At 42.9% G+C, this 25,744-nt stretch overlaps 1 protein-coding gene across 2 annotated transcripts; it reads left to right on the top strand.

Moving 5' to 3' along the window:
* The first annotated feature begins 207 nt into the window (after positions 1-207).
* On the top strand, positions 208-23,759 carry LOC144097207 (glycerophosphocholine cholinephosphodiesterase ENPP6-like). Of its 2 annotated transcripts, none has more exons than XM_077629959.1 (8): positions 208-491; positions 1,648-2,134; positions 9,468-9,815; positions 11,734-11,843; positions 14,820-14,981; positions 21,531-21,674; positions 22,010-22,121; positions 23,108-23,759. In XM_077629959.1, the coding sequence occupies exons 2-8, from the start codon at positions 1,819-1,821 to the stop codon at positions 23,275-23,277; spliced, it is 1,362 nt and encodes a 453-aa protein (XP_077486085.1). In that variant the 5' UTR covers positions 208-491; positions 1,648-1,818; the 3' UTR covers positions 23,278-23,759. The 2 variants fall into 2 exon arrangements, with proteins under 2 accessions (XP_077486085.1, XP_077486086.1); XM_077629960.1 differs by having other exon boundaries at positions 21,993-22,121; positions 23,108-23,191.
* The last annotated feature ends 1,985 nt before the right edge of the window (positions 23,760-25,744 follow it).

Below are 25,744 nucleotides of genomic sequence, written 5' to 3'. Positions count from 1 at the left end.
GCTTAATTTGTCGTTGGTGCCGTTTTCCCTTGCGTGGAAGGGGCGCATAATCCATAATCGAGAATTTCAGGGCTATCTGTTGTTTGACAACCACTGCCTTCGAACAATAACTTCATCGTCATCCTAAAAACTATTTTTTCGCAGATGCCCATAATGTGACGGAAGAGGACAAAGTTAGCAGGTGTTGGGGGGGGGGGGGATAAATTGTGCACTGGGGCAAAATTTTTCGAACCTGCGAGCGATGGATCTAACACAGCATGACGCATGCGGATTCTAATGCCGCATTATACGTGCGACAGTCGCATCTTGGTGGCAACCAGACATCGCTGTCGCTGAGCCTTGATTGCTATTCTAACCTCCTAAAGAAGCTGACGAAAAGATTTGCTGTGAGTGTGAGGTCTTTTCGCAAATAACGTGCTTGGTAAACAACCAAGAACACACGCAGCGTGGCCTATATCGACGATTCCACCGCCTCTGTCTTCATTCCACTGGTGAGTTTCGTTTCTTTTCGTTTCTTTTGAGATTTTCTAAATTGCCGTGGTACACAAAAGTACTAGCTTTCTGTAATATTGCGCTAGCAGGGGTGCTCTGATTAACTCTCGCTTAATTCGTGAATTATCGCTGCTGCTTCTCTACGATCCTTGTCTTCCCAAGGCCCTCATAACCATGACTCACGTTAGCTTACTGGGCTGTTGTTTCCGTTTTTATCCTTCGGTCATTGGCAGCCATAGCCCTTATTTCAGCTGAAAATTGCTCATCGTGAAGCCACGGCCCTGCATTTTTTTCGACTCATCTCACTGCGTGTTATTCCTAAGTTGTTGTTTACGTGCCACTGTCACTGCTTTCACATTGATATTCTCCAAAAAATTATTAAGTCTGGCAGAAAGGTTACTGGGCCCGGTGCTTTTATGATTTTCAGGCGAAGCGCAATTTCGTCTTGGATACCGGTACTGTGACGTCAGCTGTTCTTTAAAGGTCAGTATTACTCTATTTAGAAAATGTAGGCATATGTGCTAGTGGCCGCAGCTGTTGAATTTGGGTGCCGAAGGCAGGAATATTTCGAAGTCCTCTCTTGAGCATTGCGTGATAAAATTTAGCCTTAACTTGCTATAAACTTCGTCAATATAACACTGTGTGTTATGCAATGAGCAATGAAAAGATGAAAACGAAGGTTGTTGACGTTATTAAAGGAACTCAAGAAACTAAACTTTAATATTGCCCAATTTTCGCGTGGTTTACCCGATTTTTGGAAAAAGCAAGCAATTTTTACTCCTTCCCTATGTCCACCCAGCTAATGTGACAGCGCCTCTGTTTGACCAACTTGGAATGCTACTTTTTTGTTGTCCTTTTAGAGCGCTGTATGTAGTCAATCCGGCCTTTTGAAACTGTTTTCCGGAAATTCGAATACTGCAGGGGCGAAAGAATGAACTCACAATGGCATTTTCCTTTGGTTTATGTAAGCCAGGCATTTGTTGTGTGTGCTCGGCATTTTTCTTGTGTCTTTGTTAAAATTAAAGTTCAGGTAACAGTCACGCGACCAGAATTCCTGTTTTGCAGCCATGTATCCGTGACGATACCCTATGGCGAAAGCGCGGATAGCCCACGGCGAGCTGACATACAAAACTGGCTCTGGTTTCGCTTTTTCAGACTGCGCTGGAGGGAAAGGGCAGGTATGTTGCATCCCATGCTGTCAGCGTGTCTTCATTTGCCTGGCGGTGGCCCGTGCCCACACGACACCGGTGCACCCGGCAACTGTACTAAATCCACAACGCCACTGTGCTTTGCCTTCAGAGTGCGCCGTGAAGAGCACCTGAGGTCATGGGTTCGCTTTACGCCAGGTCTCTGCTTGGTGTAGTCCTGGCTTGCATTTTCATCCATGGCTTGTGGCCGAAACGAATAACGCCAATCGCATATGCACAACGGCCGGTAGGGCTGGGCAGTTCTGATGCGCACGGAGGAAACCTCTTCCGCAAGAAGTTAGTGGTGTTCCTGGCAGACGGGCTTCGCTGGGACTACGTGGACCGCGCCCGTTACCCTGGATTCAACCTCATGGCAACTCACGGTGTGCGAGCGGGACGCCTGATGCCCGTCTTCCCATCGGTGTCCTATCCCAACTGGTACTCCCTTGTAACAGGTAAGGCCATCTCCCCAAGGCTTCGAAGACGGTTGTTTACAATAAATGGCTGTGAAATAAAATAGGCAAAAAGTATTCAAACTTACCTACAGCGGTCAGCTTCAGTGCCTTATTTTCACACAGTTAACAGAAAGCGTGCCTTTATGAGCATTTTAATTCTATCCTAAATGCTTGACGTTTATTTCTTCAATCACATTCAACACATCTGACACGCAGTTATAATATAATCCTTGCGTGCAGCGCGCAAACTAATAAAAAAATATCACTGTAATTTGTTTTTTAAACCTTATTGGTCTTACTTTTGTGCTAGGACAGGTTAATTGCCCGTATCTCTAAGTACAGTCAGCACAGTAGTACATTTTTTCCTTCCCTACGGTTCTTGGGCCCACCAGCTCAGTGTGCTATGTTAGATTATACAGCTTAAGGAAAACCTGAGGTTTTAAAGGGCTCGCGGTAGGCAAGCTGATGGCATAAAAATGGCGTAAGTGTTCAAACCGTAGCCTATATTTGATACGTTTCGCGTTTGAGATTGCGCTGAAGACATTACCATACTGGAATCACTCTTCAAGCTGTTTCGCACAGCCTCCGCAAACAGATGCGCTAATGACTGAGCTGACGCGCGCACCAAAATATACGCTATTGCGAGTAAGTATCGTAGGACGGTATTATCCAAACCGCAATCGATGCACTGTAGCAAGATTCTCAACACATTTATCCTTTGTAATAAGAAGGTAATTAGTCACTGGCGTCCACCCAAGCGCAGCCACACGGCTACGATGTATAGCTTTCTCAGAAACTTCGCAGTTAAAGAAAAATTCTTCCTTGTCCGCGGTACCCATATGGATGTTCTTGGGTAGATGCGAGTGAGTAATTACTTCCTTATTACAAATCTGCTCCACCTTGAGTAATTTCTCTAAACATTTGACCAACACTGTTCCCACTTCGAGTTACTGATGAATTCCCTCTCGCCCTACCATAAGCTTGCCGTCCCGGCTAGCTCAGTTCGTAGAGCGACTGCTCCGGGGAAGCGGTGGTCCCGGGTTGGAACTCCAGAGCAGGACGACTTCTTTTTTAACTACGAAGTTTCTGAGAAAGCTGTACAGCTTTCCTTTGTAACCGTATGGCTCCGCTTGGATGGATGCCACTGAGTAATTACTCCCTTATTGCAAATTTACTCCAACTTGAGAGATTTCCCTAAACATTTGACCATATTTAGCCTTTCTTTGTTTCACTCTTCTACCATAATTTGTGTCTTTCTTTACGTGAACAAGTGCGCTCTTCGTTTCTTCGAGCGATTTTCTTTAACTGACAGTATGAAATAGAAGCACATAAGAAAATGCTGGTTTGTGTCGGCATGCCATGCGCGTGCTTAAAGGTGGTTAGTGCTGAATGCGATCTGTCACATAAGCCTTGCTTTCTATTGCGGGCATGTTTTGCAAGGTAGACTATAAATAACCTTCCAAGAACTACTCAAGATGACACTTTTTTATGGGCTAAAACCTAAGTTAGCGCTGGAAAGGCTTCATCAATGACAACCGTGCCACTGCAACAGCGGAAGGCCGCTCTGATGCGTTACTCACATACACATTATAACAACTATTAAACAAAACAAAAATAGCAAAGGAGCGGAAATATGGAAAGCTTGGCATGCCAAACAGGAGAAAAAGCACTGTAACAGCTAAGGCTTTCAGTTGCTTTGTAAGAAAGTAAGAGTAATTCTTGAGCATCATGATATACACAGCGTAGGGAGAATGTCGATTCTGAAGAGACGCTTCCACAGCACAGCTATGTAAGACTGCATCGTACTACACAATTTAGCAAATTCGTTAAAACAACCAGCGCCGCAACTTGCGTTTACTTTACATTGCACGGTTTCAAAACTCACCCATATAAGCATTTCTGTTATGAAGCTCTTGAGGCTAGAAGACAAGAAGATGACAGTGAAAAGCAGACAGAATGGCCCTGATGCATAATTAAGGTAACTATGAATGATGTTTTCGATTAACCTAAAAGAATTATTATAAAGCTACGAGGCAGCTTTCTTCAATTGCTTACGTATGTACTCTCTAAGATCACCTTTAGGGTGTTCTAGCTGAGAGGATGTTTGAATATGATAAAACAAATTCCTCAATTTACGTAAGTCTGCTCTAAAAGGCAATTCACGTCATTTTGGCTTAAAGCCTTAGGCTCCAGCAGTGAGAAAGAGAGGAATATGCCGATTAGGCACGCACACTCACCTTCCGTCACGCTCCACGGACTCCAAAATTGTGGCCACTGCAGCTTGAGCACATACCTTAAGCTTGCACTCAGACGCAATCATTGAGGTGGTCGATGGCTTTTTTGTTTTATTTGAACCCAGTGCGATAGACTTGTGTTAAGTTTTGACGCCAGAATGTCTTGCGACTGGAATGCCCTAGTAACTATTTGCAGCACGGCATCTACGACTGTGCACGCGAGTTTTCAAACTGTTTTTCGAAGCGTCCTAAGATGCCACAAAGTCAGCGGTGCCGAATGAAGTTCAAATCCCTGGACCGAATTACAAGGCGATTTCATGCCTAAAATAAAGGATCGCTTTTAAAAATCAGAAATAAGAATGTTCAGCGGTGCGGATAGGAAGTGTTGACTGGCGCTCTAACTTTTTCTTCTCTGCTACAGTGTAAGGTTGTACTAAGTAAATAGTAGCTAATATCTTTTGGAGAAGCAGCTTCAGATGATAATCAACTTGAGAGACTAGGCATGTGTTTTTTTCTTAAGAATAAGGCTGAAGTTCTGTGTGAGATGCGTCAATGTTTAAAGTTTTTGAGCCGATCTTGCTACTTTCTGAATTAGGGGGTTCAAATAAAACTCTCACAAATTTTCAGATTTTTCTCAGCTGTAGAATATAATGCGTGCCAGAAAGGAATTTACGGAAAACGAGGTGAACCCGCGCGCAAACGTAGCGACGCTATTTGCTGGCTGGTAGTACATCTCGGTGCCGTGAGCAATCCGCAAACAAAACTAGACGGTGGGAGAGCAGTCCGTGCGCTTTTCTTTGAGGCTGCATGGCTGGAACAAAATGACGGTGCATTTGAAATGTCTTCACAGAATGACGACTCTCCTTGTCATGCTTTGCAGCCTTATATATTAAAATAAAGTTTTCCTGGACGACTAAGCACGCTTCCAAGGACAGAAATTTTAGGCATTCTACCAGCGAAAATAAAGGTTGTGTGGAATCTGTTAAATATTGTTATTTCGAAACATTGTAACGCTCTTATTGGTTTTTGATATATTGTTTTATTTACGTTAGGTCACAGCTGTACTAAGATGATCTCATTAGGACTGCAACTTAAGAGCAAGGCTTTGCATAAACCTGCTCAATAATAAGTCAGTAATTCTCTCAATAAAGGATACGTTGAACAGGCAGTAAAACTAATAAGTGCAGGTAACACTGAGAAGCCACCACCTTTTATTTATGCGGGAAATGATCGACCAGAAACTCAGCAATCATTCGGTATTAGTACCTGTGACTGGAGCCCTTTGTTTAAGGAAACTAAAGTTGACGAAGCATACTCCGAATTCATAGAAATATTTACAAGAGTGTATACAGCACATTTCCCATTTAGAACGCTAAAATGTTCTATTCTTAGGCACACAAAAAAAGCTTATTACGAGCAACTTTTTTTCCCGACATAGGCCAAAAACGGCCAGATATTATTTTGAAAACAATAAACAATGTATTCGGCTGAGGAAAAGGTGATTCGTCTTCAGGAACCTTAACGGTTAGCTATGCCGACCTAAGTGGCGAAGCTCTTGTGGATCATTTTATTCACCGCTTTACCGATGCCTCAAATCATACCAACTACAGCTTAACAACACTGCCCGTTGTGAGAATCAGTACCCCTGAAACCATCTTCCTTCGCCCGACGGACGAAACTGAAGTTCACAGATCATTTCTATTCTTAAAAAAAACAGCAAGGCCATTGATTATGACAACAAACAAATAAAGCCATTAAAGTACGTGATTCAATTTCTGAGTCCAGTACTGTGTTATATATTTATTCTAGCAAAATAATCTGCTACCTTTCCTGAGGGCATGAAGCGAGTAAGAGTCGCTCTATTCTTTAAAAGTGGAAACAGAAACGAAGCAACAAATTATCGACCTATTTCTGTATTACCTGTTCTCTTAAAAGGACTAGAAAAGATAATTTACTTACCCCTAATAAATTTCTGAGATAAAAGTAGGGCGCTGACCGATTGTCAGTTTGGATTCAGAAAAGGCAAATCTATGGAAAAGGCTCTGCTTGCAAAAAAAGAAAATATATTACAGAGCACTGAAATCGGAACATATACGCTCGGTCTTTTTGTTGATTTCAGCAAAGCTTTTGACTGTCTCGACCATAGCATATTTCTTAATAAAGTCATTTTATATGGCATCCGCGGAAAATCTCATGCCTTCCTTTACTCGTATCTCAGCAATAGAAGCCAGCGTGTATGTATTAGAAACTAGCAGTCATCTTTACTTCAAATATCTTGTGGTGTACCACAGGGGAGTGTATTAGGCCAACTTCTGTTTAACTTATACATAAATGACATAGTTCATATTGACAACGGTGTTTAGTTCATTATATATGCTGATGACAGTACTGTGCTTATTTCTGGTATTGATCCCAAAGCCCTTGTGTTATAGTGTATTCATGTCTTTGAAAAATTGTCTGCCTGGTCCCAATAAATCGCATAAAAATAAGCACCCAGAAAAAAAAAGCTATTTTATTTGGAGCCGGAAATCAGAAATTCATTCTAGAAAATTCTTTAATGATGCAAGATAAAAATATTGACCTTGTGTAAACTCACAATATTCTCGGTGTCTACTTTTCTTGCCATTTTAGTTGGGACACTCATGTCAACTCTGTTGCCAAAAAAAATTTCTTAAGTGACAGGAGCTATGTCGCGATGTCGTACTGTTCTGACGCAAAAAGTTAAACTTCAGTTATATAACGCATTATTTGCCCCTCCTATGAGCTACTGTAGTTTGGTGCGGCAAAGCACCACAAAAGCAAATATTGAAAAGATAATAGTGCTGCAAAAAAAGGTACATTCGCTACATAGCTAATATTGATCGTCAGTCTACGACAAGGCATCTCTTTGCAAAATACAATATTATTAGTTTTGAACATCACTACGAACACCGCTTGTTACATGATTTCTATTTTTCTCAGCATGACATCCAGAGTTTCCTTCGTTCGATGGCATTGCTGCAACCTAAAGCTGTTCCTTTTTTAACTCAAACTTCCGAACCCTGGTTAGTCCCATACTTTCGCACTCAGTAGAAATTACAATCAATAAAACACCATCATCCCTTCTTAGTAAATAAACACAAAAAGGTAGCCTTCGAATCCCCGAAAGTGCTACAAGTACACTTTCCTCAGTTGTAATTGAGAAGAAACAATTGTTGTCATAAATCTTGCAGCAGGTATGTATTTTCTGATGCCTTCTACTACACAGTGTTGTGATTGATGTTACCGTACTCTGTCATCAATATCTGCTGCCGCTTTGTAAACGGCTCCAGGGCCCAGACAAGTTGTAGGCAGCACCTTTTAGTCCTAGAGACCATACCGTATTCTGGAAAATAAAAAATTGAAATCAAAAAATGAAAAAATTGAATTTCTTTTCAGCCCGTTTACGTCATGGGTCGTCGCATTTACCTTTTTAGTATGGGTGACAAAGTGCTCACAAAAAACATACAGCCACCCTTATATCCTCCTCCTCCTATCGCACAGACGCGCGCACACACTTTAGCTGCTATTGAACCCAGAACAGCACTTGCTGCAAAACACGGGTTCTTTAAATCCGTTCTTCTTTGGCCATATCAGTCGCGTTTTGTCGCAGAATATGGAAACACAAACAATTATTGAATCAGTATTCGGGGGATCAGGGAATAATTATTCGGATTTTCGATTAAGCCTTAAGCGGTATAAACACCAAAAAAAGAAGTTATTTTGGATTACACAGCATGTATGCGTGAAAATTGCGGAGGACTTGCTGCTAACCTCATTGCTTTGGAAAATTCTGTTTATTGTTTTGCTAGTTTGCATAAAAATCACCCTTTTTGAAATATAACGAGTGTTTAGGCCGCCTGAAACAATAAAAATTCTTATAGCTCTTGAAAAGTTCGAGAAAAAGCGACAAATTTGCATTGTGCAGTTTGGTGCACAGAACAGGTCAAAGAATCAATACCGGCTTCCTTCTGGCGCTTTCGAGAATAATGCATTGCAGTGGTAATGAGACCGCCATGGCGTTAATCTACTACACAGGGGCAGAGTTAGAACCAAGGAAACGACTCGTGCTTTACCATTGGTGAATATATAATACGCCTTCAAGCACTAGAAGTAAAGTTAACTTAAACGCATACAGGCTAGCATCGATTATAGGATCTCTATGGCTTCCAAAATCTTGCCTCTTTTACAAAGTGCTTTTCAGGCACAACAGCACAACTAATCTGCGCTTAAACTATGCTCTGCTCAATGTTTTACATAAAATATAAAAAAATGTATTTCAATATTCATGACAAAACGTTACATATATTTTTGTGTTTTAAATTTTATCGAAGGCTATTACACGAATAAATAAAAATATTAATAAATACCAGCAAGACGTTCCCACCGACAACACTGCAGCTTGTGACAGCGCTTGCCAACGTCGACACTGCAATGCTTTTCCTCCTGCTACGATTTAACAGATCTGGTTCTTCGTTTTCTCCAAACGAACACGACAGTCGCATTCCCTCTATCGAAGCGTGAGTCGCCGGGTGACAACTCAGAGTAACGGACATAGCTCAGCCATTCATAAATGCTGCAGCCACGGAGGTTGTTTCGTGATCACCGAACAGTGCGTGCAAGTTCGTCGACCGTTGTGATTGAATTAATAAACAGCTCACTAGCATGGCGCTAGGTCCGCGCTATTTACTTACCTTATGTAACACCTTCCTTATTCCATTGTCTTAACATTCCTGCGTATATATCACTAATTATTCGACATTTCTTCACGCTCCACTTCTGAGCTTAATCTATCACAAGTGGCTGAGGGGCTTAGTATTCAGTTGTTCTCTATATTAACTGCATTTGCAAAAGAAAAAGGGTTCTCTTACGTTTCGACTACTTCACGAAACCGCTTTCTTTGTTGGCCTTGGCAAGCCAGTGAAGTGTACTCTTGCTTCTAATTGTAAATAAATGTTCGATTCTTTTGCTTATGATTTCATCCTTCTCCGTTTGCGTTCATTACGTCTCATTTTCCTTACATTTTTCTTATTTATTTTTTGGTTCAACGCTGAAGCTGTTTGGTTTCTGCCTACATCCAGGGCTGTACACCGAGAAGCACGGCATACTGGGCAATTACATGTACGATCCAGCGACGAGATCCTACTTCAGGATGTCGGCTCCGGAGAGCTTCCATCCGCGCTGGTGGACTCGGGCGGAGCCACTGTGGACGCGCGCCTTGCGTAGGAACCGCACTGTGGCCATGTTCTGGTGGGACGGCTGCCAGGTGGACATCAACGGCACGAGGCCCCAGAGCTGCTCCCCGTACGGGGGATACTCCACCAAGATAGACCGTCAGATGGAGCAAAAGATACAGGAAACAGTGGTTGCGTTCAAGCGCGACGCGCTAGACTTGGCCATGTTCTACTACGAGGGACCCGACGCCGAAGGTGCGCGATGGAGCTGCTTGCATGCTCAAAGTAGCTGTGGCTGTTTCTTATCTGAAATACCAAGATTCGTGTTTTCGAATAATTCTTTCCCACGCAGATTGTTTTTGTAGCGACAGCTACATTACGGTAGCATTTCGAGCCTTCAGCGTGGCGGCGCCGTGGCCACCCTGTGGCTGAGCCGCACGCTGTCACGTGGCTGGTCACGTGGTGCTGAGCAGCTGCCGGCGGTGCGGCGCCGTGGCTGATCACGTGGTTCGTCACGCGGTTGGTCACGTGACCAAGTTCCACTCAGCCAGCTGTAGCTATTGCGTCACTCCAGGTTTAACCAGAGCTAAACCACCGCGATTTTTTTTCTTCTATACCCTTGTGAACGGATTATGATTGTCTTCCACTGTGGCTGTATGTAAAAGTGATAACTACAGCGAGTGATATATTATTATGGCTTTGCTAATGAAACGCCAAGCTGACCACTGAAAACAAAATGTGCCCTAAAAGGAAGTATCAGAAAGCATGCCAAGTTTTTTGTTTGTTTTTTCGCCATCACATATAGACCGGCTCCTGATACCCGTTTATGCGCTGTCTTTGATGTCGTTGACTGGCGCTGTTTACTAGGCGTGCCTCCCAAAGAGGGGCAGTTTTTTAGTCTCATCACTAACCTCTTAGGTATTAAATTCACTGCAAATGCTGTTTTGTTTTTGAGTGTCAGTTTAAGATTGCTGAAATCAAAAGACAGAGAATGAATGCACTGACTACAAAACTTTTGAGATGCGGATTCCATCCATCTTTACCAACAAAGTTTTTAAAATGTTACTTCATGCAATGTGTGTTATTTTTTAAAATATTGTATTCAACGCCTAATAAATCGCTCTTGAGTTTTTATTTTTCCTGAACATGAAAAAAAAAGTGGTTTGAAATTACCAGGCGATTCTATTCGGTCAACGAAAGTCATGACCACAGTTCATGGTACAGCGGTGGGTGCTTCGAGTATGAAGTGGCTTTAGCTGACAACTTATTCGCAAGTCTTTGTACTTTTGCGCGGTGCGTACTCGTTCGAACATTTCCGGCGCGGGTCCGTTGGATGCTATCAGTTCAGCTTTAGGTTTTTGAGAAATGTGAGTTAATGCCTCATGGCATGTTTTTGTGCTTGTAAGTCGCCAAGAAATAACGTGAGTTGTCGTTTGAAAGGTTCTCTGCAGTTCCTCACCAAACAGACAAACTCCATCTCTTGCATGAAAGAAGTAACGCTTCATGTTTGGCGTTCGTTTTCACTGCGTCGGAACATGGAGCTTTCGCTATTAAGCCAAAAAGAGCGTCACCGTTGTTAATGTCACTCTGCTGATATCCTGCTTAGGCAGGACCGAAGTATTCGTACTTTATGAAAGCAGTAATGCAAATACGGCAAACCTTGTCGGTGAAATGAAAATTTGGTTAAATAAGCGCAGCTGTCCTCGCCGCCATAAACTTTTGCCATGTAACGGGAGCGAGTACAACCCAGCGTATCTCAATGCTGTTATTTTTGTTCTGTATTTCTATGAAAAACTATCGGGTATGAAGTGATATGCTGCGTAAGCATCTTTATTTTGACGGCTTATACTTCCGGCTGGCTACAAGCGCTTACTTATAAAATGTTACTGTGCACGCATTGAGTAACTCGGCGGCCATACAAAAACCAGTGGGGTGTACCGAGCATTCAAACTCCCGCGGTTAATTTCTAACGACTGGCGCGAAACTGTACGGGGTGGCAGGCGTGGACGTTTGTCCGTAAGTCCCGATTTTCCGTGCTTGCGTTTTTCGTTTACCTCTGGAGAACTACCCGTGTGAACTTCACCCTTCTATATCCGCAACTTTAGCGGTCTGCCAGAGTATTGCGCTTCAAACTGGCGCTCCTATTAAAGTTTTTTTGTTACTTCCCCTGCAGGTCATCGGAATGGGCCTGACAGCGACGGAATTGAATCAGCTGTGGGCAAGGTTGATCACTATCTTTGGAACCTTCAAATGGGCCTCGAGAGAGAGGGCCTTTCGGACCAGGTAAACAGGCCGCTCCGTCTAGTCCAATAAATTGATCCGCGGCAACTAAAGGCAGCAAAACTGCCCCATGGAAAACCAGGGGCAGAGACCGGCAACATTTACTGGTTAGCTGTGATGAACAAAAAAAAACTTTTTCATTTTCGCCACTTCACAAAATTAGCCTCACCTCCGCTAGTCCTTATTCTGATTGTAACATCTAGTATAATTCTCGACCCTTTATTTATGCACCGCAGCATATAAAATTTTATGTGGTGCTAGAGCCTACAAGCAGTTCATAACACGTAAATGATTACTTGTGCAGTTATGATGTGGAAGAAATGGAACACAGATTAAATGTTAATATTTCCATATTAGAATGCGGCAATAAAAATCTCCTCTTGAGGCATTATGTGTGAGAGAAGAGAAGAAATACGTTTTAAAATAAATTACTAATAAATCTGAGACCACAGAGGACACAGCCGCAAACTCACGCCTTGTAAAATGACGGATAGTGAAGAAAACAGATATATCAAGCCACCAAAACACAAAATAACTTAATTCGAAACGAAACACAGGATCCCCGTGTACCACGAAATACGGGTGCACTCCTTCTGGAGTCGAATGAATTCTTCTTCTCTACGGTCCGTAAAAAAACCGGAACCGCAACTGAGCAAAAAAACAAGGGAAAATCATTTTCATGGGTCAGAATCCACGCTCGCTTTCGCGTGGTCGATCCCGCTGCAGCCATTTTTTGCTCTTATTCTTGGCTGTGTTTCGTGGTACAGGCTACCCTTCGTTATCCGTCCATTTAAGCTTTCACAACTTTGGAACAATCAGTTCCCCATAAGCGTTAAATCAAAAGCGAGACCTTTGATCACAGTTGAGGGCTGTTCCCTGATATTCATTGTGTTTGGCAGCCCACGCATTCCTCCTCCTCTCGAATTCCCGCGGCGCTCATTTCCACAACAACAGCACTTCATCCGGGTTCCGCTACCAACTTTTCATTGTCCCTGTGTTCGTTTCTGCAATCGGTATTCTCGAAACAGCTGCCTTCAACTAATAAATACGGCTCGCAGCAGAAAGATACACGCACAACAATACAGAGCGGAGAAATATCGCGAGGTCTATCCGAAAGAAAGATCATACAAAGCACGAGCAGAGTACATCGATCAGAAAGTGTAATTAACAAGAAAACAGCAACGACAGCACCAGGAAGGAAAACCTAACAAATAAAGAAAGAATGAATGCAGTGGACTCTCCACGCGTGATCATTAAAATAGAATGCGCCATTCCGACAGTCAGCTCTGAAAGTTCTTTTTTTATTTTAAGCGATAAAAAATCGGGCGCTGAGTTCGTGTCGCAGGCCGGTACTTGCCTACAGCAGTGAAATTGCCGGTAACCGAATGACTGTTATAGGCTTAGGTGACAATATTTTGCTGCAGTATCATGAGCTTGCGAGGCGCACACGTGGTAGGTTACATGTTTCCTTTTCCTCTAATTTTTCAGGGATATTGTTAAGGGCCTTAGTATCTATTTTTTTAAAAAGAAGGTACGAAAAGACGTTGTGTTTGAGCAATCATCTTTGTTCCAAATTTTTCTCTTTATTTGCTTGTCATAACTTCTCTGGTTGTCTGCTGTGTCGTTTACTGTTTTGAGCGACGCATGCAGTGTACTAACTCCTTGTCTCGATTTTTCTCTGTGTTGAACAGCATGGCAACTCCATTTCCTGCAGTCCCTTTTGACGTGTTTTTCATCGATAGTTATTTTCAAGCTATTGTGGAGGCATCCGAATAATAACGAACGCATATGGTGCATTATTATTGGTCCATTTCTTTCAAATGAAATGACGGCAAAAGAAGACAATAGGCTGGCATGTAGTTGCCAATTAAAGGAATTCCAACGCTTCAACTTAATCAGAGGAAGGCAGCGCTTTTCAAAATGTCCTCACCATTCAGGTTCGGTTCGGCGGACTTGAATCAGGTTGACCAGGCTTTGGCTGCTCGCATGTAGTATTGGAAGAGGGACGTGATTGCGGTGCAGTTCTCATTTTCCCTTCATGACTGGCAGCGCTGACTCTCTAGAACTACTCGTCAGTTTGAGATGGCGTGATTTCTATACCTCTCATTGGAAACCCACGACACCAATGAAGGATGCCGTTTTTACTACTATTTTAAAATTAGCAGTGAAATTCCGCGTAGTTAGTGCATTAGGCAAGTTAATAAGAGGAGTAGGCAAGATAATAGAGCTCAAAAGCAGTATATATTTTTTTAGGAACCGCCCATGCATCTTGCCTTCAATGATGACCTTACCTAACCCAGCACGCCGCGAGCAGCCACAGTACGTCGCTCTTGAGAGTCTGGGCAGTTTATAAACTACTAAGCATGAAGGGCGCGCAAAATTTTGTGTTCGTATGATTACGGCCAGGCGCCATTCGATAAAGGCCGATCTTCGAAACAGAGTAGCTTTCGTCTGAATTGAGTATTCATTAAATTGTTGGCGCAGATAATTTGACAGAAAAAGAAACCTTCTGGTTTTTTAATGAAACGCATAGGTTGAAAGCTTATGATACTCGATACATTTTAAAGCCCTTTGCGAGTTAAAGCGAAATACATGTTACAGCACTTAGAGTTCCGATAAATACAACGTATTGAGAAAGCATGCATCTTAGGGTGCTATTATAAAGCCTTGTGTTATTCGCACTCTTGCACTGACTGGCGAATTCAACTCTTTATTTTTCATGTAGCAATGCTGTTTAACCATTAGCTGCCTAGATTACTGGCTTGGGCTTTGGCAGCGCAGCATAAGGTTCACAAGATAGTCGCTTGCACGGCGCTCTCATTATGTTGGAGGCGAAAGGCAAAAAGAACGCTTCGCTTTGCTATGTCAACGTACAAAAATTAGATATGATTATTAATGCGCACCCACATGCCACGGTCTCTCTCATAACCCATGTGCACCTAAGGGAAATGATACCCGCGTACCATATTCTACCTGCAGGTCAATATTGTGGTGGTGTCTGATCACGGAATGACTCGCACAAATCCGGAGGCTTCACATCACATTTATATGGATTCTTTGGTGAACGAACGCGATGTGTACATTATGCTGGACAAGGGGCCCTTTGCAATGCTGCACCCGCAGGCAGGGAGTGTGAATGCGGTGAGTACGTAAATATATTACAATTCAAAAAGGTATCACTACTAGATATCAAGATAGTTTCAAGTAGTTTCAAGATTTCTATAAGTTTCGTAGTTTCAAGTCTTGCTTCACGGACGACGCCTTTGATGGCAAGCTTTCTCTGATTAATCTGCTGGTTGGGATTATTACAGTGATCTACGTTGGGCAGATAGGGACGTCGTGTTTTATATTTTCACCTAAATAGAAAGAAACGAAATGAAGATTGACTCATTTACGAGGCGCAGTTCGTCGCTTCCTAATCTAGAAAAAAAACGTAGTCGAAAAAACTTGTGATAGAGCAGTATTGCACAGCATAATAATTTGGCGTGCATTCATTCTCCGTGGACAGAAAAATTACACTCCGGAACATTTCCATGGCCTCGAGAAAATTTTATAGTGAACAGCTGACACAACATGTTATGTGCAAGCCGCTGCTGGGTTATGTTTGATAAGGGAAAGGTTGCGTTAAACCTAGAATGTTCTCTTGAACTCGTATGTGTGTGTGACGAACCAAGAAATAACGAAGGCATACCGCGAAATTTTTAAATGAAGTCAATTGAGGTTTAAGAGCAGCCTTCCAAGCATAAAATAATAGAGGTAAAGTATTTATCACAATGATAATAATGTATTAGACTTTACTGCACATTTAAGAAGGCTTCAGTAGAAGGGAAGCATGTCTATGTCACGAGAGGCTTATGCAACTTCACTACAAACATTCTGGGCGTAGAAAAATGTGCATAAAGAAATCTTCAGCAGTTCTTAACTGTACACATCAAAAAGTTTAAAAAATTGACAGGCAGTAAAGAGGTCAGCTGCACATATCAGAAGAAAACAAAAAGGAAGTAATATCTAGTTAGAAAGAGCACTACACTATCAAATTGTAGGTGTCATGAAGTTAAACTGACTTTTACTTTGCCAAAGACCGACATTATTGAAGGTATATATCATAAATAGAAGGATTTTGCCCAAAAACAAACGCAAGGAAATCAGAATTTGAGATCGTCGATAAGAAAAGCAGGATGGCGAGTACGGCAAGATGTAAGTTATTCCTCTGAACCGCAAACCACGTCGAACACACACAAGATCACACGCGCGCTTTTGTGGTCGTCTTCCATTTTCTGGTCGTTCTGGTTCGCGCTTCACTTCCAGGGTCAATAACAGGTTCTGTCAACTGGGTCAAAAAGTGTTGCGTTTCTCACTGTTGAGAAACGTAATTAAGAAGAAAAAGTAGTCATCGGCATTGGTGAACATTCGCACCAAAACGGATGAAGTGAAAAAAATAAAAAGCGCGAAATGTGGTGCAATAAACGAGCACAAAGCTTGCCAGACCAACCGCCATGGTGGCTCCCTGGTTAGGGCTCTCAGGCTGGAGTTTCCGGGTTCGAACCCTGCCACGGCGACAGCGTTTCGATGGAGGCGAAGCGCGAAGGCACTTGTATGCTGTGCGAAGTCAGGTCATGTGAAAGATACCCAGGTGGTCAAAATTATTCCGGAGCCCTCCACTAAGGCACTTCTTTCTATTTCTACTTTCACTCCCGCCTTCCTCCCTTTCCTTACGGCGCGGTTCGGGTGTCCACTGAAACGTGAGACAATTACATTACTTCGCGATTTCCTCTCTTCAAAAAACAATTCTAATTTTTTTCTTTTTTTCGCGGACCAGCCTAACAAGGATATGAATTGTGTGTCCCGCCATGGTGGCTCAATGAATAGGGCGCTCGGCTACTGGTCCGGAATACCCGGGTTCGAACAAACCGCGCCAGCCGCGTTTCGATGGAGGCGGAACGCAAAGGCGCCCGTTTGCTGTGCGAGGTGAATGCACGTTAAAGATCCCCAGGTGGTCGAAATTATTCCGGAGCTTTCCACTACGGCATCTCTTTCCTTCTTTCTTCTCTCAGTCCCCTCTTTATCCATTTCCTTACAATGCGGTTCAGGTGTCCGCCGAGATTTGAGACAGATACTGCTCCATTTTCATTCCTCAGAAACCAATTTTCATTTTAATTTTACGCCATCATTTTACTGCTGAGCACCATTGCACACCTTTGAACAAAGTCTTAACGGAATCATGCCGAATAGTGTGGCAATTAATATAGCGATTTCATGATCTCTTTCGGCATTACTTTATCTTTTACAGCTGCAAATCCTGTCTCACTTTATTCCTGACCTTCTTAGGCTGAGTGACTAGACCGGAAAGCTCAGTTTGGAAAAAAAATAGTACGATTCTAAATATGGATAAATCCCTCCTGGCATGGACAAGCTCCTTGGAAGCTCAGTTGTTAATGCATCCTGCTACAAACAAAGAGAGACAGCGAAATTCGCTACTTACGTTTCTGTCGCACTTGCGTGAAAACAGTATGAGTAAAACGGAACATCGATGCTTTCCGATTTTTTTCTGCAAATTTACAACTTTTATACAGGCGAAATTATACCGAATCTCTTCACTTCGGTGCTCCTAGTAGCCGACAGTGTAACTCTTGGACAGAAAGTGTTTTTAATATTCAAATAGATGAACAAAACGTTTAGCGTTTAGTTGGATATTCCTTGACCCTGGACAAGTGTTCCTAGGTATGTTACTTAAAACATCGACTACATACAACCTTTGCAACAGCTCGACGAGTCTTCCTTTGCGTTTCACAAGCCAAGGGAGATTGTGCATAAGATTTTACTTTGCAAGGTTACCGCCAAGCCCAGCGTGGCGCTGAATATGTTAAGTCTCTGCAAGAATTCTGAATCTTGGGGAACAGGGCATAAGTCTTCTAAGACCATCGGAACTAGTAGGTATGCGCGCAAGTAGCCTTTAATTGGTCAGGTTCTGCGGTGAGGATGAAAAATGTCGCCAAACTTTTTAGCTTTCCCAGGATTACAAAGTTAATATATCACCACTAGCTCACGAAGCCCTCCCAACTGGAGGACGACAGATGGCGCAAGTTGCTTATGTCAAGGAAATCTTGGCATGCTAATTCACGCAAGAACCACAACAGTTCCCAAGCTACTGTCGTTATGAGCATAGCCGCATTTTTGTCCCTACAAAATTTACGGCTGCTTGGTACTATGACGCTAGGAAGATTGAAAGTAGTGGTTTTTGACCTTTAATTTTTTTTGACATACCAGGATAGACTTGACCCCAAATCTTCAGCTAACAAGCATATGAGTGCAGCACCTGCGTTCCAGAGAAAAAAAAATCCGCAAATTCTGACGACTGGATCCTACAAGTTCGTATTCAAGGCAGAGAGTGCCAAACAGGGAAAGCCCAGAATGGAAGAATAAGTAGCAGGCGATTAGCAAGAGCACTTTCATGCTTGCGTTACAAACACTGTTTACCGTTGCGCAGGCGCCACTGTGTCACAAGCAACAAAAAGAATAAAGCATGTGAAAATCAATAACCTGCCAGCAAGCGGGGTGCTCTATAACACACAAGATGAATAATGACGCCCCTATAGCTTATTCCCCCGTGCACACGCCCTGTCCTCTGCGCTTTGAAGATTACGGTGTGTGCTGCTGTTCTGTGCTCATTTACGAGGCTTCGCCAATGTCAGAGTAAACGCGGCGCCTTCAGTCCTAGCAATGCAAAGGTCCATTAGGCCTTATCTTTGCGTAATGATGAGTAACGAGCTTCCGGATCGTATCTCTTTTGTGCAGCGACAAGGGCCGAATTTGTCTTCTGAGCGCCAGTGTAAGTACAAGTAGCGAGCAACGGCAGTGTAAACGAGAGCAGCCAAAGAACATGCTATTTGAATTTATGCCCGCTGGAACCACGACTTCCCCACCCTGGCGGGGGGACAGAAATTTGTGGGGAATCACGCTGCTAAATTAAGTTGTCTGTCTCTGGCTTCATGAGTATTTTTAACGCGATAGTGTTAAAGGCCCTATCCACCATAAATATGGTGTCGTAAGCGTCGGCGTTGAGAGCGAAAAATCACGGCCATGGCTCCGCCGCGGTGGCTCAGTGGTTAGGCGCTCGACCACTGATCCGGAGTTCCCAGGTTCGAACCCGACCGCGGCGGCTGCGTTTTTATGGAGGAAAAACGCTAAGGCGTGCACGTTAAAGTGCACGCCTTAGTGCACGTAAAGATCCCCATGTGGTCGAAATTATTCCGGAGCCCTCCACTATGGCACCTCTCTCTTCCTTTCTTCTTTCACTCCCTCCTTTGCCCTTCCCTTATGGCGGGGTTCAGGTGTCCAACGATATATGAGACATACTGCGCCATTTCCTTACCCTCCAAAAATTATTATTATTATTACTCTGCCAGGTGGTCCCTAGAGACCATCTGCAACTAGAAGGCAGGCTGGCCACCTAGGTCGTTTGAAATTGCTGCGTCATCACAACGTGCTTAAAAAATAGTGAGCAGTTTCTCCACCGTGGCAGGTGCCAGTTAAATTAATGATTGGTCGCTCGCGAAGATCAACCTGAGCCGCACAAGGCCCACCACTGGTAGCGCCTGCCATCACAGTGCAGTTGCGCATCGCTTAACCGCTTCTCCACTGCGCCAGGAGGGGTTCGAGGACTACCATGGATCTATGAAAGTAAACTAGAGATTGAGCATCTAAATATGTGGGAAGTAACACATTACGCTAACGCGCCCATAGCCTTTTTGGTTTTGTTTTGAGCCCAAAGACAAGTCCTATGGTAGATTAAATCTCTCAGCGATTACTTTTAAACCATGGTATGTGTGACTCAGCAGTAGCATTGTCTTTAATAGACTAAACTGCTTGGTTGTGTTGTGTTTGTGCTTCCTTGTTCTTGCCCTGCGTCAGTTTCGCTGGTTCCACCATCTGGGTTTTGTCTTTCTTTGTCACTTTTTTCCTCCGCTTACTGCACTCTGTGGCTTCAAAATAATTGCTTAGCAGCTGTTAATTTCCGTAGCTAGAAAGCATCTATCAATCACTAGGAAAATAATGTCTGCAACCCACAATTTTCAGAGAACTCTTCTCTAAAGTCGCTGATGCGAAGGAAAAAAATATCGGCAATCAAATGGATTCTTGAAGTGTAAATCTGATAGCATTCCTCATTCACTCGCTAATGTATTCTAATTTTAATTATAATGTAATTATGATGGCATTCAATTTTTGAGATAATTCTTCTTCAGTCACCAAGCTACAGCAATGGTGATTCTTCTCAATTCCGAATGCGCAACTAAGCAAAATGCTTAAGGTTCTTTGATCCATGGTAGTCGTCATAGTACGGGGGAGGGGGGGGGGGGCAGTGTCGAAGTTGTTAAGCGATGCGTCACATCCACCGATAGTGCTTGTGAGGACCGGGTTGCTCCTCACGATCAATGCGACACGGAACAGCTCCCACAGGCCTCATTTTTCACAGAAAGTTCTTCGAGAGGCTGCACATTTTGTACGTAGAGCGGCTGCTACCTAAGTCATTTTCTTAGTTATTTTCGTTTTTTTCTGAGTCATTCAGAGCCCGGCGGCTTCCTTATCTCTTTTTTAAGTGGAGAGGGGCAGAGGGCAAAGGGTATGGTTGTCAGGTAGCAGGTGGAGACAGAGATGTCGCCCTAAACACCGCCCAGCAGTTGGACGCTTCACTCAGACGCCAAGGCCACCGGACAGCTTTGCCTTCATAACCCTCCTAACGCTATCGTATTAATGAAAAAAAAAGATGTTCGGTTAGGTCAGCATTCCCTAATGCAGACATGTCTCTACTGGGCACACCTTAACTCCTTGTTGAAGTAGACAACGATGCGTTAGAATACGGCCGCTAAGCATATAGGGTGGTTTGCAGATTTTGTTGGATCATAAATGAATAATAGTTGACAAAAGTGCGAGCAAAAAATGTCGATTCAGCAATTTGATTTTAACTCTACTCTAATCCTTAAAAAAAAAAACAATGCTTTCCGTGCGTTATTTTCTAGCGGCTCCTGACAATAATTTTCTGGTTGTATTTTTAGCGCTCAATTCACTCTGTTCCCGAGCCAGACAACTTTAAAGCGCCTCATTTGAAAGCTTTTTATTCTTTGCTTAACTGAAAATCTAATCGTTAAAAATAGAAAATCTTAAATTGAATCAAGTGCGGGCTTAAGGGACTTTTTTGCATAGAAATTATTCCTTTGTGTTGCTAGCCTCAATGAGATTTGGAATGTTTGGTCATATATTTCGAATTACTGAACTTCGGCGATAATGCGAACTATTTTTCGTGCATGCATTATAGAGATAAATATTATTAGACTGGTGTGAAAAAATTATTCTCTACATTGGTTAATTAAAATTACTGCATAACATATCAAATATCCTACAGTTGTCCTGGGATGTGAAACACGAAAATAATTGTTTTGACAGCCGGAGATCTGCAGAAACATATTCAGCTGTGAGAATTCCAGTACGCAGAAACTAAAATTTCTGTACCGCAGCATGGGCTGCCCTAAAACACTGTTTCGTTTGAAGCATCTAAAATTTTAATTCTCCGACAGTTACCTTCCAAGAAAGAGATATTTAACCATATCAGGCGAAGTTATGATCGATAAATACAGTGGTCTTGTCTGCATGTAATCGAGTGACCATGTATTCAAAGCGCTGTGCTATTTTCAGGTGATGAAGCAACTCTTGCAAAAAAAGCAGAGAGGACTTCGAGTTTTCACCAAGGATACGGTTCCAGAAGAATGGCATTTCAAGAACAACGAGCTCGTAGCGCCCATTGTGCTCGTCGCTGAAACAGGCTACTGCATTATGCCTGTAAGCTATTACATATTTTACCCTGGCTTGTAGTTGCTCCTTGAATGCAGAAACAACACTAGGTTTCTGAAAAAGGCACAACCATTATGCCAAGTTTTGCTAGTGTTAATTAAATACCGACATTTAATAATCTACAGTTAAACTGACCCTAATCAACCTTGGCCGTTCGAGTTTTTTTTTAGAACCTGTATTCAGTTATTTACAAAGTTGCCGACTGTAAACCACCACCGAATGATGCCACGTACTAATTTCCTTCCAAGAATAAAATCTCCGTTTTAATCTACAGAGCTCTCAATAGCCATTGTCTTTCCTTACCAGTTTTCTTTGCTTACCAGTTCAAGAACCCTGCCAAGACTCTTCCGGGAAACCATGGGCCGCCCCCTGGAATTCATGGCTACGACCCCATGATGCCCGACATGTGGGGAATATTCTTTGCTCGAGGACCAGGTGAGACCACATCCCAGCCAGTAACTTTAGGGAAATTGTCCTGAAATATTAATAGCTTGAAACCTTGGTTACAGAGAGAACATTTATCAGAAAGGCAGGGAAGTTAACTAGGCGACGTCGAATATATTACCCTAAATGTGAGAATGGGGACAAATGAAGATATAAAAAGTGGACAGATGAAAATTAAAGCATTGTTTCTTGCTTAAAGCAATGTTACTTGGTTAAAGCACTGTTTTCTTCCTGGCTTCGAGAAGGATTTCGAGGCGCAAACGATTTTAAATCCGTACTTTGTCAACAATATTTCCAAAAAGTGGATGTAGCGACACGAAACAGCTCCAAAACCAGCACTCTTGTTTACAAAATTTTGTGTGCAAAATTTCTACATTCGGAAAATTTGCAAAATTCGACTTCAGGCGAGCATAGCGTTTACACGATAGAAAATTCCAGGTGAACTGCAACGGCAATGGCCCCTGTAAGGGAAGCTTCCCTGTGGGCTCCCACAAATTACAAGGAATTCGGCCGAGGTTTGTGCGAAGTGAATTTTTTGTGCGAAATGTTGCGCATAAAACAAGACAGTTGGGTAACGGCAGACATGTGCGGAAACGTTTGCGTGTCCGCAAAGAACAATAAAAAATCTGCTAAAGAAAAGTAGCCAACAGCTGATCAGTTTTGTTGTAGCGTTTGCAAACTTGTTTTAAAGTGCCTTGTAAGACACGAACGGATGGGAACTGCATAATGTTCTGAAATGTAGTTCAGAACAGCAGACTTTCAAAAACAGGTCATTTATTTCATTTGACGCTCGGACAGAAAAGCTCGTCATAACAAACGCGTAAAAAGCGCTAATCTAGCTTTCAAAGGCATTAAGCAAACACAGACACCCGAATTCTTTCACGGTTTTATCGCTGCTGTTTAGATTTTATCTCTATCCGTGAATGGTTTTAGTTAACTAAAAACATTCACTCGCCTTTTGCTCTTTTCTTCCTTAGCTGTTCTCCGGGGCAGCGCCGGGCCCAGCATGATTCGCATGGTTGACGTGTACAACGTGCTCTGCTACATGTTGGGCATGGATCCCGCTGCCAACAGTGGGTCCTGGAACGACGTGAAGACTTTTCTGGAACGCAACTACGACACACACCTTTACGATCGCATCGTCTAAGCAAAGCTCGACATTTTAATAGACATTCTTCCCATTTCTTGACTGGAACAGTAGGCACCTGAAATTTGCCTGCATAAGCAACATTAGCGGAAAAACAGCCCCTCTTTCTTCCTTTGTTTGCATTTCTTTGTTGCATTTGGCGGGCTTTTACTTACGGTCAGCATTTTCCGCTTATTATGCGCATGTAAACGAGAACATTTGCAGGATTTTGCACTCCAGCTTTCGAGATAGCCTACGTATCTAATTTAACCGGTGTCTCCTGCGCCCAGAGGCCTCGGGGTTCCAGAACATGGCCCGTCGCTTCTTGTTAATTGCACACCTTATCAAGAGAAGCTTCGCATTTGGCGTGGTAGCAAGCAAGTATACTTAATCCACATCATTACTTTCCGGTGTCTTGTGCGCTAAATAAAATTTAGAAGGTCGCCATAACGTACCCTGTCGGCCTTTATGCTTTGGTATCCCGGGACTGATTTTTACATAATGTCGCCGAAGGCGAAAAGTTTGCAGCCGGGACCTTTCACGCAAAACGCACCAGACGTTTCCGCTTGACCGTCCTCCATTTCTTCCTGAGAATCTATGGCTATTTACCGCACTGTCGAAAGTAAATTCTGTCGAGATTTTTCGGAAAAAGTCTTCTGTCATGTGACAGCCCTTTTAATTTTGTAGGCTAGTGCAAAAACAGGTGTAATTAAAAATTCTAAGAAGGCTTTCTTTCCTGAAATTGTTATTTCTGGGGAAAAAGTTTTTCCTGACCCAAACCGAAGCATTGAACTTCAATAGCAGCCGAAAACAAATAAGAAAAATGTTTAGATTTATGGCCTCTAGTTTGCCCAAAAGTGCAATATTTACAATCTTTTCGAGAAATGTCGCAAGATTATTGAGCAATAAAATCTTCATTGGTTATTGATGGAATGTAGTACTTGTTGAAAATCTTTGAACTCCAATAAAACAAAATAAGCGAACGAAAAATTCTCCTAACTTGCAATGCGATTTCCCGACGAATAGCTAATGTAATTTAATTACCCCATTGTGGTGCTGCGCCTAAACTGTGTGACACAAAACACTTGCTGCGGAATTGCCCGGCTACAGCCTCCGTGAGACGACGCTTCCTACGGAAGGAATAGGCTTGCGATAGGACGCTGAAGGCTACTATCGCAAGCGAACACTTGATAATCACTTTATCGAGAACTTTTGCTAATTTTTAACCGAGGCTTGTTCACATTCCTTCTTCTAACTTGTTCTCCTTTTCTCAATATGCCTAATAGCAAACAATTCGCATGAAAAAAAGTTACCCTCGGTAATTTTTATGCTAGTCTTTCTTGCTTCAAGGTTGAAAAAAAAGTTGAACATCATGACCGTTAGCGATTCTTGCCCTGTATTACCACAGCACTGATGAGTATTCTCTCGCCAGTTACTAAGAGTCACACGCAGGCTGTTTTTGCTCTCCTTTGCAAGTTGACCCATGAGCTTCAGACGCGTTACTTCCTCTCAGAGGAAGTGAAGATTCGAGTTCTTATAATAAACGCCCTCGGTCTTGTCCTATGTTGTTGGGTACCACGATGAAATTCAGGTGCTGTGTTCACACTTTTGTATAGAAAATGCTCGTGTTGCTCGGCCGATATTGACGGCATCTCACCCTCGCGGTGCAGACTCCAGTCAGTCACAGTCGGCCGTCCTCCGAGATTCCGCGCGGAGCACAGCTGTTACTCCATAACGTTCGCATATGCATGGAATGCGCGCTCAGTGCAAATATGTCCAGCAATCTCGGATAAAAGTTTTGAAAATTGTAAAATTCCAGCATACTGCTATAGAAATACTGAAGGCAATGGTCCATTCTTCAGATGGATATCAAAAAATCATTTTTTAATGTTTCCATCGGTAACATCAAACAATTAATACTGCCACACAAAAAAAACATATGGGGAACGGTTTAGAGGAAAGCAACGACGTTAATAGAAAAAAAATGAAGCCTGCCAATGGTAGATCTGCGGATATATTGGTTGTAATAGTAAAGTATAACAATATACGAAACAATTGTGGTCATAAATGGTTTCTCGCTCAAAAATGTTTTCGTCCAGAGTTGTTCGGTACGTGATCGCTGAGTGGAATTACCCTAACAACGCGACATGCCACAAGCTCCACGCGCTCGAGAATGACGATCTGCAGAAAAATCACGGTGACCAAGCGGCAACAGTCCACTGTATGCACAACGTATAACACGGGTGGCCGCTCATTAGTCGACAGTTCTGCGAATGCCCTCTCTATAAAGGATTTTGAAAAAGCACCTCAAGACTCATGTCACCAAATACCGTGAATGGCCTACACCAAGTAACGACATTTCGGCCCGGCCGACGCTGCGAGGCCGGCATTGACCGTCGATTGTAACCTGCCTGCTCCCCTCCATCTTCCCATTTCTCACAAATATACCTTTATGAGAGCCCTCTTTAAATAAAGAATTACCCGGACG

This window comes from Amblyomma americanum, chromosome 7, assembly GCF_052857255.1.
Source record: "Amblyomma americanum isolate KBUSLIRL-KWMA chromosome 7, ASM5285725v1, whole genome shotgun sequence".
NCBI lineage: Eukaryota > Metazoa > Arthropoda > Arachnida > Ixodida > Ixodidae > Amblyomma > Amblyomma americanum.
Note: the sequence above shows the minus strand (reverse complement) of the source record. Positions and strands in the feature narration are given on the sequence as shown.

Bases quoted from the DNA above. Each gene is read 5' to 3' on its own strand.
- LOC144097207 (XM_077629959.1), top strand. From the start codon at position 1,819: ATGGGTTCGCTTTACGCCAGGTCTCTGCTTGGTGTAGTCCTGGCTTGC. The intron at 14,982-21,530 runs GTGAGTACGTAA...TGCTATTTTCAG, and splicing joins AGGCAGGGAGTGTGAATGCG to GTGATGAAGCAACTCTTGCA. The intron at 22,122-23,107 runs GTGAGACCACAT...TTTCTTCCTTAG, and splicing joins ATTCTTTGCTCGAGGACCAG to CTGTTCTCCGGGGCAGCGCC.